At 37.8% G+C, this 19,581-nt stretch overlaps 1 protein-coding gene across 3 annotated transcripts in view; it reads left to right on the top strand.

Annotated features, from left to right (window-relative positions):
* SLC9C1 (solute carrier family 9 member C1) overlaps positions 1 to 19,581 on the top strand; it is a 98,990-nt gene that overhangs the window by 64,424 nt on the left and 14,985 nt on the right. For all 3 annotated transcript variants that reach the window (XM_056793456.1, XM_007493665.3, XM_007493663.3), the window contains 6 exons: positions 5,058 to 5,206; positions 6,504 to 6,629; positions 6,824 to 6,922; positions 11,371 to 11,541; positions 17,226 to 17,357; positions 17,463 to 17,648. In XM_056793456.1, the coding sequence (XP_056649434.1) occupies positions 5,058 to 5,206; positions 6,504 to 6,629; positions 6,824 to 6,922; positions 11,371 to 11,541; positions 17,226 to 17,357; positions 17,463 to 17,648 (863 nt within the window). The remainder of the gene's footprint in view (positions 1 to 5,057; positions 5,207 to 6,503; positions 6,630 to 6,823; positions 6,923 to 11,370; positions 11,542 to 17,225; positions 17,358 to 17,462; positions 17,649 to 19,581) is intronic.

Genomic DNA, 19,581 nt, shown 5'->3' with positions numbered 1-19,581 from the left:
GACATTACAGTTACAGGGGAATAGTCTCAATCTCCAAAGTTTGTAGGCTTTTCTTTGCTTACATGACTTCATTCTAACTGTAATTGCTTTTTCAAATAAGCAGCTGTTCTAGAGTCAGCTGTAGTAGACTGCTTTCTTTTCTTTTCTTAAAATCTTTACCTTCTGCTTAGAATTGATCATAAGTATTGGTTCTAAGGCAGAAGAGCAATAAGAACTAGGTGAATGCGATTAAATGACTTGCTGAGGGTCACACAGTTAGGAAATGCCTGAAGTCAGTTTTAAACCCAGGACTTCCTGTCTCCAGACCTGACTTTCTATATCCACAGAGCCACTTAACTGACCCTGGAGACTTAAAACCCCCCAACAATTTAAAACCCTTACTTTCTAGGTTAGAATTGATACCAAGTATTGGTTCCAAGGCAGAAGAGTGATAAGGGCTAGGCAATGGGGGTTAAGTGGCTTGTCTGGAGTCACAAAGCTAGGAAAGGATTGGAGGCCATTTGAACCCAGGACCCTCGGCCCTCAGGACTGCCCCTGAAGATTTTTCTTTTTCATATTTGGAACTTGAAGGAGTGAAATAACATGATTTGGCAGAGCTCACTAGATACTAAATGATAGAATCCTGATATTGCTAAAGCTATTGACATCAAATCCATTGTTCTTTGGATTATTCTGTGCTAATTCTAACATTACCTAAAGAGCTTTAAGGTCCTTCTGATGAGAAAATCTTACTGATCTATGATTCCTAACTAATGTTGTAAATAGTAATATAATGAATGAATACTCCACCTTTTATCATTTGCATACTCTTTCATTGCCATTATCTTAATCACAGCATGGTTATCTGGCCACTTCATGCATAAGATTACAGGAGCATAGGCTGAGCATTAGAAGGGACCTTAGAAGCCATCCATTCAATCCCCTAGTTTGAAACCTGAGCCCCAAGAAGGCTTGGGGTAAAAGGCTTGCAGTAAGCTAGTCAAAGGCAGGATTTTAAGCCAGGTACTCTGACTCCAGAGCCATTTTTTCTTTGCGTGTCAATCTCTTCCTGTATTTGTGATCATGCTTTTAGGAAACTTACGATTCCAAATTCTATTTTGATGCATAAACAGAGCCACAATATCTTCAAAGGGAGTACATTCACCAGTGGTGCACATCCAAACTTATCCACGCCTTTGCATCCTGCCCGTCTTTGTTCATGCTCTTCCAGTGAGATTCCACAGAGGATCCACTCATTGTTCTCGAGAGGGCTAGCTTTAGGTCTTCTTTATTTGGGGGGCACCAGAAGACCTCCTTGACTGTCTCTGTTTTATCCTTCATTCTCACCCCCTGACTAGTCCACCTCCATGCATACATAACCTTAACAATATCCTTGTCATTACTAAATATAATAGCAATTTTCAATACTGGCTCTCCATAATTATGGGATCCAAATTGTTTCTCTCCCCACTCTTGGAGATGGCGGGCAATCTGATCTGGATTATACTAAATGTCATTCCTAATAAAGATTTTGACACTTCTGGAATTTAAAAGAATCAAAATTAAGGAAAAAATATAATATCCTTGTGACCCTCACAAAATCAGCATTGTGCCATGCATGGGGGTGGTCCTGTGCTCTCAAAGGCTATACCAGAGAATGGCAAGCGCCAATGGTTTCTCCCACGCTGGAAAGTCTTTGAATGCAGTCCAAAGGATAGCCTGAGCCTGCCACATGAGGACCAGGCCTCCTAAGCACAGAGAAGCCTACCCCCACAAGTTTGACCATGAGGTGACAGGTTCTCTGGCCACGGCAGTCCATAAAATAAAGTAAATTCCATTACCTATTCTTCATGTAGCAGAGGAAAAAGTTGATCAGGATACACCATGTCTATTGACTTTCCCCTAGTCTCATTAAGGTCATCATAGAAGATAAGAAGTACTTAACAGAAACTGTAATTAAAGTCTTAAGTGAAATGCAAGGCTCATCTATATTCTATTAACTCCTGGGCCTGACCCTCTTGGAGGATTAATTGCTTATAATAAGAGCCAGTTTTTCTCTTCTACCAGAGGTCTTAGTACTCAGGAGTACTGCCTTCCTCCACTTTGGGTTTTTGTTCTCTCCTGGGCACATTGTTTCCTATAGAAGATGCCATCCACAGTTGTGGGGAGGAAGAGGAGAGAGATTCTATTTACCTCCTGAGAGGCAACTCTTTCTCAAAGACAAATTTCTTTCTCCATAGATGTCTTTCTTCTCTACTTCCAGATATTATCTCCTCACTAAAGTAATTTTTCTTAAGGCTCTACCTTCTGTCTTAGTTTCAATGAGAAGAAAAATGAGCTGCAAGGACTAGGTAATCTGGTTAAGTGACTTGCCTAGGGTTATACAACTATGAAGTGGGTGAGGCCAAATATTTGAATTTTATCCCCAAAGCTGACGGTATATAAACGTAGGACCTGTCCAAAAATAGTGGAAATGTATTTCTTCACATTGAACTTGCAAAAACTAAGAAAAATAGAATATATAGTCTCTGAAGAATCTTAAGATCCTATCTATAGTTCTCTGTTGACTTATTTAAGAACTCTTTCAAATCTACTTTCTTTAGACTGGCAAATATAGTTTTTACTATTCAATCTCCCTAATTTGCATGTTATTCATAAGTTATATTTTAATGAAATCAAAGTCATGCTTTAAAATAATAGGTTGAAGACAGGTTTAGTCAAAAGAGAAGAGTTATGCGTGATAGGAAGGGATACAATAGTGTAGTTAATTTGTTCTTCTTTGCCCTGGAGTACAGAATTAGGAATAGTGAATGGAAATTATAGGAAGATATATTTCTGCTCAATATAAGGGCATATTTTCTAATAATTATAATTGTTCAAAAATGGAATTACTTGCTCAGAGCCAAGGAGATGATTCCTTTTCACTTGGTGTCTTTCACAGGAAGCTAGATGACTATTCTCATAGAAATTAGAGATGATTTGTGATTTAGGTAGTGTATTAGAAAGATAATCTAGGAGATATTTCTATTTGTAATAAATGGGATACTCTGGCTTGACTAGAGAGATACTAGGGGTAACCTGAGGGTGCCTAGTTGTAATGGAGATGGAGATACTTCCAAGAGATAGAGAGATACTACTAGAGGGGATACTCTGGGGTTGCCATCACTACTGATGGCTAATAGATCAAGATATTTTCTACCATCCACCCTTCACCTCCCAGTTTTCCACCCACACCCTCCTGTCTCCCTTCCCCTCCCCCCTGTTAGTCAGCCACCTTTCTATGTAACTCAAAGGGGTACTGTGAGGTTTAGAGAAGAAAAACTCCTTTCTCTTCCTTTCTCAAGTTAGGGGGTTTATTGGGAAAAATAGGACAAGTATGGAAATTGAGGTGAAAGGGATAGGGCTGTTCCTAGTCTACAAGGAGGGCTAGGAGGATTTTGAGAAATGTCTGTCCTGTCACAGCTATGACACAAAGATCTGTCAGGAGATGGGAGGGCAACTTTTTAATCTTCTTTCTTATTCCTTCAAACTCAAATCTCAAATATACAATCAGTCTTCACACTCTAATCCACCAACAAAAGTTAATTCCTTCTCAGCCTACATCCAGAACCGCCCCCCTCACCCCCACCCGCCAAGGGTCCTTCAGCCTAGGACAGAAGCTCACAGGTGTCCAGTTCCCGGTTTCTTCCCTCTTCAGCCTGACTTGATTCTCCAACTATCTTTCTTGGGAATATTCTATTTGGAATGTTCTTTCTTGATTGACAGCTGAGGTCCTTTACTTTGTTTTGCATGCCTGAATTCTCTCTTCCTTCATGCCTCTTCCACAGTAGGGATTAGATTAAAGGATCTCTAAGGTCATTTCAAGTTTTATATTTTATATTTCTATCAGTTGGAACTCCTCTTCTATCACCATTTTCCGATCAGCAGAACTTGAGAAACTTTATGATGAAATATTAATAAACTGATCAAATTAATAACTACAGAAACTGATAATGGATTTTAGGTTCCATTTGTGGTAGAATTAATTCTTTAAATCATTCTGTTCTGAATCATCCCTTATACTGAGAGTGTCTGTGCTCTTGGAACCTACCAGATAGCTTGTACTTTGTAGGTACTTGAACACTGAATTTAATAAAGTTAGCATGCTAGCGTACCACACTGATTAAAACAATGCCCAATAATGGGTGATAAGGGGAAAGGGGAGGCTAGGTGAGGATAAAAATGGGAAACTAGGATTAAGTTTAGGCCAACTGGAGAGGGAAGAGAGGCATGGGGTTTTAACTGAAGAATCAGTTAATACAGGAAAGAATGTGCAGAAACTGTAAACCTGGAAGGAAGAAGCTGAGGTCAGAGGGCCAGATCTGAGTAAACAGCCTCTATTAAGTAGCCAGAGGTTAAGACTAAGTGCAATACAGGTGAGGCATCAACTAAGCATAGAAATCAGGAATTGTTTTCAGAGATCCAGACCAAGTTGGAAAGCCTAGATTGAATTATAATCTAAGTATTTAAAATGGATTCATGTTCAGAAATTCAGATCAGGCAAGAGGAAAAAAAGAAAAATCAGAGAACAAGTATAAAGAAGCTTTAGGGTTCAGGGTACAAACTAGACACAGTGGAAGAATCAGAGAATTGAGCCTAGAGGATTCCATAAACAGCATCACTAGGTTTCCATCACAGATCATGAAATGAGATTTTTTTCCCCCTGTTGACCCGATTTCAAGCACCCTTCTTCTTGTGAGTATACAAAAGCTATCAAGGAAAGCTCCAGTGAGAGATGAGTGTCTGCTAATATTTGTGACAGAGACAGAGAACAGTCCTAAAAAAAGTATATAGTAGTCTTCCTCTTACATAAACCTAGAAATTTACAACAGACTTGGGCTTTAAGAAGCTGACCAACATCAAATTACTTACCATCTCTGAAATGGTGGAGGGAAGGGAGGAAGGGAGACATTTTGGATCTTATAATTTGGGAAATGTATGTTAAAAATTGTTATGACATGTCATAGGGAAAATAAAATATCACTGAACAAAAAAAAGAAACTGATCATGTAATAGAAACATTATCTTTTTCTTTGTAGGCTATTTAGAGTATGATCATCCAGATATTGCCATCACTATGAAAACCAAGGAGGAAATTAACAGTTTGCTTGGAATGGCTTCAGAGATTCTTAAGAACTTAAAGTCAAAAGGAATAATTAATAAAGCTGAAGTTGCTGAAATACACAAGGTAACAAGAATAATTCCACAAGTATTTATTAGATTGTAAGTTCCTTTAGTTCAGGGTCTGTCTTTTGTCTCTTTTTGTATTACCAGCCCTTATAACAGTAGTTGACACAGAGTAGGCACTTAATAAATATGTATTGATTCATTGATTGATCGTTATTATAGAGGCCTGGAGCCTAAAAAGTTGTATTTTCTCTAATAATTATCTGTGAATAAGAACAGTTGACTTGCCAGAATTCTTTGTATAGGATCATTTAACACACTGCAGAAGTCTCTTTGCTGCCACAGTCTTCCATTCTTGCTTTGACAAGAATGTCTGGGTCTGTGTGTGGGGAAGTAGAACAAAAGAATACAAGGATACAGTTTGCATGAGGCCAGAGTGAGAAAGACAAGTTCAGTGATTGCAAAGGTGGTGTTTGGGTACCATGACAGTGCATGTCAGGGCTGGTGACAGAGAAGAAGTGACTTGAAAGTATGACCATGGCTGAAAATGACAATCTCAATATTATTAACTAAGGAAACAGGAATCTCATATTTCTCAGTCTAGATTGGCAAAGAAAGTCTGTATATTCTCAAACTCCAGATTTTAGGTACTGAGAACACTGGGGAGAGCCAGTAGAATGGGGATAGAGAGTAAAAACACAAGTGGAGTCAAGCGAAGTCCAGCTAAGGATATTTATCTCTTCCATTTATAATTTTTCTCTTATATAAAATTTGGTCAAATCTGAACACAGAGGTAAAAAAAAAATATGCTCAAAATGAATTTTCATCATGACTCATGATCAAATGTGGGATTTGGGAAAATAGACCTGGTTCCTCAATTGAAATCAGGCTGATCAAGGCATTAGGTAATATAGGGGTAAACATAAAAATAATCACCACCAATAAACCTGTTATTCTGACTCATCACTAGTGGGATATAAACCTGAGAAAGGCCATACACCTCAAAACATTCAGTGTAAGTTCTTTAATGAAGATGTTAATCAGTGCCATTGATGGAAAGAGATATGAAAATGGGTTGGAAAAATTATTTAAAGTTCTAGCTATTTTTAATCAATAGCCCTTGTTAAAAGGTAGAAATATTAGCGAAACAAAATGAAAATGTTGCCTATACCATCTGACCAATCACAAGTGGTGGGAGAGGATAAGAAGAATATTATTGGAAAGTTAGACAAGAGGAAGGGTGGTAGAAATTCCAGGAGAAAAAAAATTGAGGAAGTGTCATTATGTTAGCAATAACTTTTTTTTTGAAATTCCATCAAAAACCTTTGTTTTATTTCTCTCTTGGGCTTGCTGCATAGATAATTATGGCCAAAAGAAAACATGTGTTCGATTTTGAACCTGTTATCAAACTTCCTTCTCTTGATGAAGTATTATACCATATTTCATGGTTAAATAAATCAAAATTCCACATAAATTTCATTAAGGTAATATTTATACTTCTACTTGTTTTTACCTCCCTTTTCAGTCTCCCAACCTTTGTTTTCACTCTTTTATTCTGAGTTAGGTTTTGAAATTATTTTTAAAGGTGACTTTTATGGAAAATAATTTTAATTGTATTGTTATTATTTTTATCTTAACAAAAAACATCATTCTTATCAGAGCATTTGGTGATTTTTAGAAAAAAGTCAAAATTTTGACCTTTGATTGTGGAAATAATATATTTGAAGAAGGTGATAGTCCAAGAGGAATATTTGTGATTCACTCTGGCATGATAAAGGTAAGAGATACATAAGTGCAAATGTTGTGGTAAGGTTATATCATTCAAAACTTCATAACACTAAGAACTTATTAATCTTTTCTTTGCTACTATAAATATATATACATGTATATGATATTATGTAATATTATATTACCTTGCTCAAATCATGTGGCTTCTCTAGTGTATAACTGAAAGTCTATTACCCTCTAGTCCACTAACTTCCTATCATTATGTACTTCCCGTAGATAGGGGATATTAGGCAAGGACATGGAAGATCCCGGCTCTTTACTTCCAGTCCTGAGCTTGGTGATGGTAAGGCAGGTGTTTGAAATGGCTGCTCAGTCATGGGCACGTGGTTTTTATTTTGTACCCTCTTTATTCCTTGATTTCTAATGATATTTAATAAACCTCCTAAACTATAATATGTTTATTATTAGAGATTATAATTTAATTTTTACACTAGGTCTCAATTTCCTCATCTGTAAGATGGAGTTGATCTCTAAGTTCTCTTCAGCTCTAAATCTGTGATTCCACAATTATATGAATTTTCCCATCTTATCCTACACAAATAAACTTAGAGGAACTATCAAGCTGCCTCTTCCAGAAGCACAATTTTGATATCTGTGTGGAACAGAGAAAACTGATGGCCAGATACTAGTCTTTTCAGTTACTGAAATAAATGGGTAATAATTAAATTCAATGGAAGTAATATTAAGAAACTGGAGAAAAACAAGATTTATCAACCCTTAAAGAACTTCCACTTTTCTGAAGGGAAATATTTGGCAACATGCATAAGGAAGTACAAGGTAATTTGTGGAAGAAGAAAAGATGAATGACTGGAGCGATCAGGGAAGGTCTCACAGAGGAAGCAGCCCTAGAGCTATGCCTTAAAGGGATACTAGGATTCAAAGTAGCTGAGTTGAAGTTCTGAGGCAAGAGATAGAGAAGATGAAGAGAAGGAAATTGGGCTTTGCTGAGGTGTGGTCACTGCTCATGCTAAAGCTCCTTTGTTATATTTAAAATAGTTGTCTGCCATAAACTGTGGCAGTTAAAAGAGTGGATGCCATAAACTGTAATAATTAAAATGGTTGAGGTTGTAAACTGTAGTGATTAAAATAGTGGAAGACTTAATTTGTGGCCGCTAAAAGAGTGGGTGAGTAAGTTGTGACTGCAGAAAATATGTTTCACTACAGTGTCTTGGTTTTAAATCAAATATAAGGTGGTCGCCAGGGAAATATTCCCAATTATGAATATACCCAAGTCAACTGGGTTTTATAGAGATTTTAATTAATTATACAATGAGGAATTAAAGAAAGAGAGAAGGAGAAAGAAAAGGAATTAATGAGAAAAGAATAGGCCGGCCCAGGGTAACCATGGCCAACCCAGGCTTAAGCCTTAAGAGAGAAACAAGTCAGTCCTTAATCACTCACCATAAGATTTGTCCAAGCAAGGGATTCAGAGGGACAGAGTCTCCCCAGAGGGAGTTCCAGTCAGAGTCAGCCTCCCTTGAGAGACCTCCTTAGAGATTTCCTCCAAGAGATTCTTTCTCAAGAGCTTCTTCTCAAGTGATCTTCCTTAGAGCCTGTCTCTCAAGAGCTTTTTTTTTCTCAAGAGATTCCTTTTTCTTATATAGGGGGTTTTCTCCTATGTCACCTCCCCTAAGTTCTTCCATCTACCAATCACAGTAGACGTTTTCCAAAGGACAGCCCATTCTGAATTCACAGCTGAGTCGACTAATCCCTTTAGTAAGTTTGAACCAGAAAAAACACAGCTGAGTTGACTAATCCTTTTAGTAAGTTTGAACCAGAAAAAACTTCTGAATAAGTTTTCACCTCTTTGCTCCTTGTAAATTCACAAGTTGCCTGACCTTTATAGGTACTTAACACCATATTGTATTAATTCTAAAAATAGGCATGGCTTAAGTATGGGTTTAAGCATTTCTCATTGTTCAGCAAGGAGTTTTCTCTCCTAAAGCAGTCTTAAGTACAGGTGGAGTAGAGGTCTTCCCATTTCTGATCTAAGTAGAGTTCTCACTGTCCAAATGGGGAATGTTCCCAGTAGGGAATTGTTCCAATGGAGAATTCCCCAATGGGGAAATTTTTAACATTCACAAGTCTGAGAAATTTCAAGATTTACACCTTGGAGACGAAAGTGAGAGGTTTGTGACAGATAGACACCAAAGGTGAATGAGCAGCCTCTGAACAGGCCTCAGCAAGCCTCAAAACAGACGTATCTCATAGACAGAGGTGAAGAAGGAGGACATGGTAGAAGGCATCTGAGTGATATGACACAAGGAGAGGGAATAAGAGGGAAATCTTGGTAGATAGTCTCAAATTTTTTCAGTGAAATATGAGAGAAGGTTCTCAGATAAAAGAGTTAAGGAGGGAGAAAAGGAAAATATTGAAGCCATAGTGAGTGCCTAGTTGATATTATGTTATATAAATCTTAAGTATATCCAGTAAGTATGGTTTTGTTATTTTCTATAGTTTTATTCAGCAATATGTAAATAGGAGTGAAGTTGGCAGATGGTGGGAATGATCCAAGGGTGAGGCTTGCCAGTGATAGGATATGATGAAGTATTCGAATAAGAGACTTGAGAGAAGAGGACAGTTCGGAATTGAACTTGCTTTTTTTGCTGGAAAGGCCATTTTTTATATTTCCTATGGACTTTTGGATGGCTCTTTTTTGGGGGAGGATGACTTTTTTTGCAGTTTTGGGGTGGGTGAAAGCATTATAATTTCTCATTGGATTTTATTGATTATTTTATCTGGTTTGAATTTCAAGAATTTTGTTGGCATAGGTATATGAAAGTTGAGAAGTCTGTCTCTTGTTCAAGCAAGTTGTCTTGCTAGGAAGTTAATTGGTTCATCACTTTTCAAATTTCAAGGTCTCAAATTCAAACAATGAAGATTTTTTTGTTTGTTTTGTTTTTAAATAATTCATATTTTTAAGGGAAATTTTGCCTACCTGGCCTTATTTGTCCTTACCAAGTTCAAAAACTGGGAGCTTTTGCTTCTTAATATGTGCCTAGGGTTTAGGGTACTCACCATAATAGCATCTGGGAAAAGAAAAGCATGAAATAGTAAAATAATGAATTAAGAATAAAAATCTTATATCTTCCCCCTTGTGGCCACAGAACCCTTAGTGATCCATCAAACTTCTGTCTCCCGTGTAGGGTAAAACTTCTTTCCCTGCTATTTCAAAATAGTCAACCCATGTCAGTTATTTAATTGAGAAAAACAAACCTGTTATTTGGCCCCCCACCCAACACATGTCTTGCCACCTTCTCTTCTCTGAAATGGGAGGTACCTCAGTCAAACACATGCCACCTAGCAGATCGGCTAACATGACAGCAAAGGAAAGTAATAAATGTTGGAGGAGTAAGACAAAATTGGGACATTAATGCTCTGCTGGTGGAGTTGTGAATTGATCCAACCATTCTAGAAGGCAATTTGGAATTATGCCCAGAAGGCACTAAAAGACTGTCTGCCCTTTGATCCAGCCATAGCACTGCTGGGTTTGTACCCCAAAGAGATAATAAGGAAAAAGACTTGTACAAGAATATTCATAGCTGAGCTCTTTGTGGTGGCAAAAAATTGTAAAATGAGGGGATGCCCTTTAATTGGGGAATGGCTGAACAAATTGTGGTATATGCTGGTGATGGAATACTATTGTGCTCAAAGGCATAATAAAGTGGAGGAATTCCATGGAGACTGGAACAACCTCCAGGAAGTGATGCAGAGCGAAAGGAGCAGAACCAGGAAAAGATTGTACACAGAGACTGACAAAGTGTGGTACAATCGAACGTAATGGACTTCTCTACTAGCAGCAATGCAATGATTCAGGACAATTCTGAGGAACTTATGAGAAAGATGCTGTCCACATCCAGAGGAAGAACTGTGGGAGCAGAAACACAGAAGAAAAACAATTGCTTGATCACATGGGTTGATGGGGTTATGATTGGGGATGTAGACTCTAAATGATCACTCTGATAAAATTATCAATAATAGGGAAATAGGTCTTGATCAATGACATGGGTAAAACCCAGTGGAATTGCGTATCAGCTAAGGAAGGTGGGTAGGGGAAGGGGAGGGAAGAATATGAATCTTGTAACTGTGGGAAAATATCCTAAATATTATTTAAATAAAATTTTCCAAATTAAAAAAAAAAGACAAAGCATTTAAGAAATATTTCATTGCTGCTTCTCCACCCCGCACCCCCAATTTTATGATGTCCTTCTTTGAGAATTTTTTTCCAAAAGAAATAGAAAATTCTAGAGGTTGAATTGTATATAAGTATTAGGATACATGTTTTCAAAGAATGGAAGGGGGGGGTGGGAAATTAGCCACAAATTCAATGATTATTTGTGATAGAGGAGCATTTGGTTCATTATGAGGTTTTTTTTCCTTCTGGTAAAGGATAATCTAGAAAAACTATGTTTTATTTTGTTTTGTGTTTTTGAACAGCGACATAGTTCCAAACCTTATTTAGGACTTGACCAACAACTCTTGGAGACAAAAGAAAAAGAGAAAACAGTTTATGCAGACTACCTCCTCAGTGGGGCAATTATAGGAGAACTGAACTGCTTGACTGAGAAGCCCATGACATTTACTGCCACCTGTAAAACTGTAGTAGAGGTCAGAAGACATTCGCATATGACTTCCTCTTCCCCTAATGATTGTTTCCTTTTACTAGCTTTTAAGTTTAAATCCACATTTTGTCCAATCTGATGAATTGCTTGATGAAGTTGGTTTATGAAATTCACTGTCTGTCACCAAACTATGGGAAGGATTTCAAACAAATTAGCAAATAGGTGGTGCTTGTTAATATTTATTATGTACAATATTGAGATGATTACTTTGAAATTTACGCAGTTATCTATATTTTCTATATCTTTGACCCAATGTGTAAATAAATATAATAATAAATAGTGATAGTAATAAAGATGAGGTAGCTAGGTGGTTCACTTAACTTCTGTTTGCCTTAATCCAATGGAGAAGAAAATGGCAAACCACTCTAGTAACTTTGACATGAAAATCCCATATGGTGTCATGACTGAACAACAATAAATTATATAAATAATTAACTACATAAAAATAAATATATTATTCATGCCCATAATTAGCTAGCTGAAGAACAATAGCTAGCTTTTCTGAGTTCTTTTCTTTTCTTTCTTTCTGCTCATTAAGTTGTGTAAGAAAAGAATAACTGTCTCCAGAGATAACAGAAGCCCCCTATCTGCCTCAGGTCTCCATATGTCTTTTTGCACAAAAATATTTTTCTTTTTTGTAAGTCTTTCCTTATATCTTAGAATCAATTGGTTCCAATGCAGAAGAGCAGTTAAGGGCTAGGCAATAGGGATTAAGTGAGTTGCCCAGGCTAGATTTGAACCCAGATCTTTCTGACTCCAACCCTGGCTTCTACCCACCGAGCCACTTACCTCACACTTTTGCGAAAGCATCTTGATGGATATGAAGGTTGCCAAACTGATTGAGGCATCTTTGCCTACCAGCTCCACTTCTTCCCCTAAATCAAATGTGGTAATTTACCAAGTGACAGTTATCTGGGAAAGGAGACATCTTGGTGGCACATTAGAGAGAATCATTGTTTAAGAAGTTCCTGGTTGTCCAATTCTGCTTCCAAGCATTATAGGACCCCAGGTCAATCATTTAACTTCTCTGAGGCTATCTGAACCTCAAAAAGTTGTATCATGAAAAAAAAAGGTTGCCATCTTTCTCAAAATGTTCTATACAATAAGAGTTGCCGAGACTTGTTTGACTGACAGACCCAGAATGGGTCACCTCTTCTTCTCAAACAAAAGACTCCGTGCTGGATCTACAGTATGTCCAGCACAAATAAGACATTCTTTATCTCAAAACATAGCTGTTGAGTGCCAGTTGCTTCAAGCATGATGCTAAAAGTTGTGATAGATACAATGAAGTAAGATGTATAGTCTTCCCTCAGGTTAACCATCAACTTAGGTGGATAATTAAAGAAAGAATGGAAGAGATGTCAGAAAGTAGTTTATGATGAGGTGGGAAATAAGAGTCTAGACATGAAGTGTCTTGGGAATTCAGGGCAAGTAGAAATCCCTGTCAGTTATCATGTTTGGGGTACAAGACACTGAGCTAGAAGAGAACGTGTTAGTCATCTAATCCAATCCAGTCTATTCACTTGTCAGATGGGAAAAGACCGCAAGAACTGACCAAAGTTATAATACTAGCCAACTATCAGTGCCAGTATTTGAACCCATGCACTCTCCACATCTAGGGTTTTTTCCACTAGGTAACATTGAGTCAGGGGACTTAAATAGAGTTTTCCTAACTTTATTACTTTTATTATAAATTTTTACCACTTTCTGTGACCTCATTTGGAGATTTCTTGGCAGAGATGCTGGACTTGCCCAGGGTCACACAGATAGAAAGTGTCTGAGGCTGAATTTGAACTTGGGAAAAGGAGTCTTCCTGACTCCAGGGTTGGCACTGTTCTACCGTGGTGCCTGCTAAAAAACTAGAGCAACTCAAAACCAAAATAGGGGGCAGCTGGGTAGCTCAGTGGATTGAGAACCAGGCCCAGAGATGGGAGGTCCTGGGTTCAAATCTGGCCTCAGACACTTCCTACCTGTGTGACCCTGGGCAATTCACTTGACCCCCATTGCCTAGCCCTTACCACTGTTCTGACTTGGAGCCAATACACAGTATTGACTCCAAGATGGAAGGTAAGGGTTAAAAAAAAAAATAAATGAAGAAAGCTTACTAATACAATTAAATAGCACAAGCTGATGATTTTTAAACATTCTTTATGTTAATGCTTGGACTTCACAATTTTTAAAAAATGGCCCATAAATACTTGTTTATTATTTTAATACTTTGGTGGCACAGTGGATAGAATGCCAGGCCAGTAGACAGTAGACAAGTAACACTTGATTTCAAATCTATCTATTCTCTGATCCTAGCTATGTGACCCCAGGCAAGTCACTTAATCCCTGTTTGCCTCAGTTTCTTCATTTGTAAAAAAATGATAATGGTACAACTTTCTCCCAGGATCACTGTGAGAACCAAATGAGACAATGTTTGTAAAGCACTTTGTACATTTGGTACCAAGTAGGTGTTATATAAATGGAAACTATTACAATCATGATATGGTGCTTTATCTCAAGGTACATAAACACAACTCCAAAAGAGGCAAATTTTCCATAAATTTCCTAGGAAGAATGACTTAGGCTTTTATCAGTGGAATGCCTGTTTCCTCTGATTGTTCACTTCTGGAAAACCTGTGAAAATATAATCAAATTATGGAATAAAATGTCATTAGCAAAAAGCTCTTTAAGCTACTAGAAATAAAATGAACATAAAAAGATAAAAATGAAAATCTTCCATTTCTTGACAAATTTTAGTAATAATAAGGGGATAGTAATCCCTCCCCTTGATTAAAGATGCAGAATTCGACAGTATTGTATTTCTTGCCCTCTCTATGAGTGTGTGTGTGTCAGAGAGATCTTGGGTATAAAAATAAAAGATTAATTTTTAAAAAGAGGTAGAATTTTAGGTCCACATTTGAGGATAGATGAGATTTTGACAAGTTGAAAAAAGGGGAAAGACATTTCAAATGAGGAAAAAGTATATAAAAATTTTTTTAGAATTAGAATTAAAATTAGAATTTCATTGGCATGTGTTAGAGACCATAAACTGAATTGTATGAAAAGCAATAGAAAAGTACCAGGAGTATGGCTGGAAAGGTAAATTGGAACTAGATTATAGACAGCTTTAAATGCCAGACTAAGGAGTTTTCACTCTAACTTGAATATGATGGACAGCCAGGGAAAGTTTCTGAGTAGGAAAATAATATAATGAATCTATTATTTTAAGAATAACCTGGGTGGGGGGGCAGCTGGGTAGCTCAGTGGATTGAGAGCCAGGCCTAGAGACGGGAGGTCCTGGGTTCAAATCTGAACTCAGACACTTCCCAGGTGTGTGACCCTGGGCAAGTCACTTGACCCCCATTGCCTAGCCCTTACCACTCTTCTGCCTTGGAGCCAATACACAGTATTGACTCCAAGATGGAAGGTAAGGGTTTAAAATAGAAATAATAATAACCTGGAGGCAGTGGTAGCTCAGTGGATTGAGAACCAGTCCTAGAGATGGGAGGTCCTGGATTCAAATTTGGCCTCAGACACTTCCCAGCTGTGTAACCCTTGGCAAGTCACTTAACTCCCATTGCCTATTCCTAATTACACTTTCGTTGTAGAATCAACGCACAATATTGATTCTAAGAGAGAAAGGTTAAGAGTTTAAAAAGAAAAAAGAACCTATCAGCAGCCTACCAAAAGAGGGAAACACCATCATGATTATTATTACTTTTAGTTTTACAGAGCACTTTCCTGACAAAAATCCATTAAGATAAATAATACAAACATTATTATTTCCATTTTTAAAATGAGGAACATAGAGACGTCAAGACAGTTTAAGCTACATCCCTGAGGTCTCCTTGAGTTAATGTGAAGACGTAGATCTCCTTCCGTTATACTCTGCATTTCTCAAGGTGTTTTTCTTTATATTGACTCATTTGATCCAAGCAGTTGGCAAGAATGAGATTATACATTTTTTTCTTGTTACTTCCCAGGAAATGGTGTGGAACACAATGCAACATTTGCCATGAACTACATAATTTAAGGAGCGAGATAAGCCTGCGCATCAGTTGGGAGGGGTGCACTAGGAGGGGATGTTGAGATTTCCTATCCAAAAAGAAAGGCAAAACTCCTGAGATGTTGCTAGCTCAATATTTGTTCTGATATTTTTGTTTGGAATGTGAGACCAAGGCAAAACTAGTTAGATTGCATGTATGAACGAATGAATCCTAAACTAATGCCAACTCTTCGTTCACTTCATATCATAGGTCTGATTAGAATTAAATAAATAAATTGCAATTTTTAGCCCCTAATGACAGTATTACTGGCAATGTTTGTATTCTATCAGTACAAGTAAAGCCAAGACTTGTCATTTCAACCTTCACAAAAATCTCTTCCCTCCATACTCTTCTCTGCTCTTGCAGAGCTTAGGCTCTCTAGGTGACTCAGGTGACTCAGTAGATACAGAATTGTGCCTGGAGTCAGGAAAACTCTTCTTGGGTTCAGATCTAGCCTCTGACACTTCTTGTGCGACCCTGGGAAAGTCACTTCACCCTGTTGATTTCACTTTCCTTATTTATAAAATGAGCTGGAGAAGGAAATGGCAAATCACTCCAATATCTTTGCCAAAAAAACTACAAAATAGGGTCACAAAGAGTTGGAAACAACTGAAAACAACTCAATAACAACAAAAATAGTAGAGGTAGTTTCCTACCCTAGGATTTTACTGCTCTGATGAAGTCACAGATCCAGAGATGAAATCTCTATCTCCAAATGAACCTACCTCTCTTTACCCTTTCATAGCCCAAGCAGTAGTTATTAGTGTGTATATATATATATATATATATATATATATATATATATATATATATATAATTTTCCCTATGGAGAACAGGGGCCCCATGTTATTCATATTTGTATCACATATAGTACCCAGCACAATGGTTTGCACAGAAAATATGTTAAATATAAGGGGGCAGATAGGTATCTCAGTGGATAGATAGCCACCCCTGGAGACGGGAGGTCCTGGGCTCAAATCTAGCATCATACACTTCTTAGCTGTGTGACCCTGGGCAAGTCACTTAACCCTAATTGTCTAAACCGTAATGCTCTTCTGCCTTGGAACCAATACTTAGTATTGATCCTAAAACAGAAAGTAAGCGTTTATTTTTTTTTAATTACCGGGGAAGAGGGAATTGGGGTGTACTTCAGGTTGGTAGTAGATGCTTTAATGGGTTTGGAAGTAGATTAGGATTTCTAAGAATTAAAGAAAAGTAGGGAGTCATTCTAAGCATGGGGGATATTGGTGAAAAGACTCAGCAATGGATATGTGAGATATATTCAATAGGATAGACCTGTACTTTAAGAACACCATTTTGGCAGCTGTGTGGATTATCGATGGAAGACTAGATAAATAAAAAGCGATTAATTTGGAGACTACTGTAGTAGTTCAGGGAGATTGTTTAGTTATTTTTCGTTCATATCCAACTCTTCATGACCCCATTCAGGGTTTTCACTAGAGTCACATTGTGCTTTCAAAGTGAATAAGCTGTACCTCTAATGTTTCTATAAAGAGGAAAACCTTTTCTTCAAACCATGATGGCAAAGAATAGTTTCACTTTTATGAAACGTGTAAGGTTTGAAATGATAAACTTCTGCTTTTAGATATGACAGCTTCATCCTTTCTTTTTCCAGACCTATTTCATCAACAAAAGAGATATCTATGATATATTTAATAATTGCTGTCCTTCCATAGAATACAAAATGTGGCTCAAGTTGGCACTTGCTATTGGTGCTAAAAAAGTCAAGGAAATTTTGGCTTATGAGGTGAGATATTAATTGCCCCCTTTGAGCTCATCAAAACAAAAATTCTTAAATGAGACTGAATTTTATACTCAAATGAATATATGTTGTTTCCTTTTTTTCTTATAGGATTGGACATACAACCTACAGTTACAACTTTGTAACGTGTATGTGAGAGATGTACTATTAGGTTACAAAGTTGATATTTATGATGAAACTGTGAGCTATGTTATTCTTGTATATGGAAGTGTAGAAGACTGCCAGTTACAGAAGACTTACTTTGCACCTGAACTAATTCCTAAAACATGTCATCAGGTAGGTAAAGGGATAGTCTGATTATTGTCTTGTTATCTCTAGGTAGTAGTCCATATGGCTACCATAGTGTAGTATTGCAGATGTGATATGGTTTCTAAAAAGTTAAATATTACCTTATCAGTGATGGCAAACCTTTTAGAGATAGAGTGCCGGGTCCTGCCCATCCCCCATTTACCCAGACTGAGTATCATGTCTGCCTTCCACTTCCCACCCAGAAACCACATGCTGACCCCCTACAGGCCAGATACTCCCTGCCACCCCCTTACCCCACACAGGAGAAGGAAGAATCACTCCCATTGGACTGCTAGGTAGAGGAGTGAAGGAAGTGAGGAATATCCTCAGCAAGTGTAGAGAGGGGGAGAGGAGTGGCCTGAGCACTCTGCTACCCTCCAACTCTGCAGCCTGTGAGTCATCCACCTTCCCCCCTGTGAGCTCCCATTGGCTGCTGGGTGGAGGGGTGGGGCAGAGTAGAGGGGAGTAGCTCCACCCAAATCCCTCTGCTTTTCTAATAATGAACTTTGGAAGTGGGAGGTGGGGGTGGAGTGGCTTCATGCTCACAGAGAGTGCTCTGTGTGCCATCTTTGGCACCCATGCCATAGGTCCACCATTACTGTTTTAGCCCATTATAGGACATTAGGCTAAATATAGCTTAGACTCTGTATGTAGAAGTGTGGTGTTGGGGCAGCTGGGTAGCTCAGTGGATTGAGAGCCAGACCTGGACACAGGAGGTCCTGGGTTCAGATTTGGCCTCAGATACTGCCTAGCTAAATGAACTTTGGCAAGTCACTTAATCCCCATTGCCTAGCCCTTCCTGCTCTTCTGCCTTGGAACAGATCCTTATTACTTATTCTAAGACAGAAGGTAAGAGTTAAAAAAAAAAAAGTATAGTATAATTCAGGGCAAGGGATATAATAATGCCATTCTATTATGTGCTAATTATGTTAGAGTTGAATTTTATGTTCTGATCTTGGTGTCACATCTAATAGGTATGTTGGCAAAACTAAATAGTCCAGTTGAATGAAAGTTCCTTGAGAGTAGGGACCAGGTTGTTTTGTCTCTGTGCCTGGCACCTAGTGAACTACTTTATACATAGTGGATCCTTAGCAAACGCTAATTGAATTGCATTGAGGAAAACTGGAATGGTGAAGGGTTCATGAAACTGTCATGTGATGATGTGATGATTGGTTGAAAGAATTTGGAATATTCTTGTAATAGGTGATGAATTCAGTGAAGCCAGTACTTTCAAATACTAGAAAGGCTTCCATCTAGATGAGGCAAGAGACTTGTCTGGCCTCGATCTAACATGTAGAAATTACAGATAATCAGATACAGGTTAGTAAAGGGAAGAAATCTCTAAAACTTAGATTTTTCCAAACATCGAATGGGGCACTTAGGTGGTACAGTGTGATAGCCTGTTTAACTCAAAGTCAGGAAGGCTCATCTCCCTAAGTTCAAATCTGGCCTCAGACACTTATTAGTTGTCTGACCTTAGACAAGCCACTTCACCCTGTTTGCCTCAGCTTCCTCACCTGTAAAACGAACTGGAGGAGGAAATGGCAAATCACTCCAGTGTCTTTGCCAAGAAAATACCAAATGGGGCCATGAAGAGTCAGACATGCCTGCAAATAGTTGAACAACAACAATTTAAAAAAGATGGAAGCCAAAGTCAAATCAGACTGCTTAGTCTGTCCCTCATTGATTGAATCTATACATTCTAAATGGGACCTTGAAAAAGAGTTGCCCAATGAACTTCATAGTCCTGATATAAGCTTCAAGTCTCTAAACAAATTTTAATTTTTTAAATAATTCTGAAGTTTTCACATGATGATGATCATGATATTAACTCATATTTGCGTAGTGTTCCAGGGTTTACAAGTATTTTGCATATATGTATGTATATATATGAATGTATATGCATATAGCAATTTGTGCA

Source organism: Monodelphis domestica, chromosome 4, assembly GCF_027887165.1.
Source record: "Monodelphis domestica isolate mMonDom1 chromosome 4, mMonDom1.pri, whole genome shotgun sequence".
Taxonomy (NCBI): domain Eukaryota; kingdom Metazoa; phylum Chordata; class Mammalia; order Didelphimorphia; family Didelphidae; genus Monodelphis; species Monodelphis domestica.
This window is presented reverse-complemented; position numbering and strand designations above follow the sequence as displayed.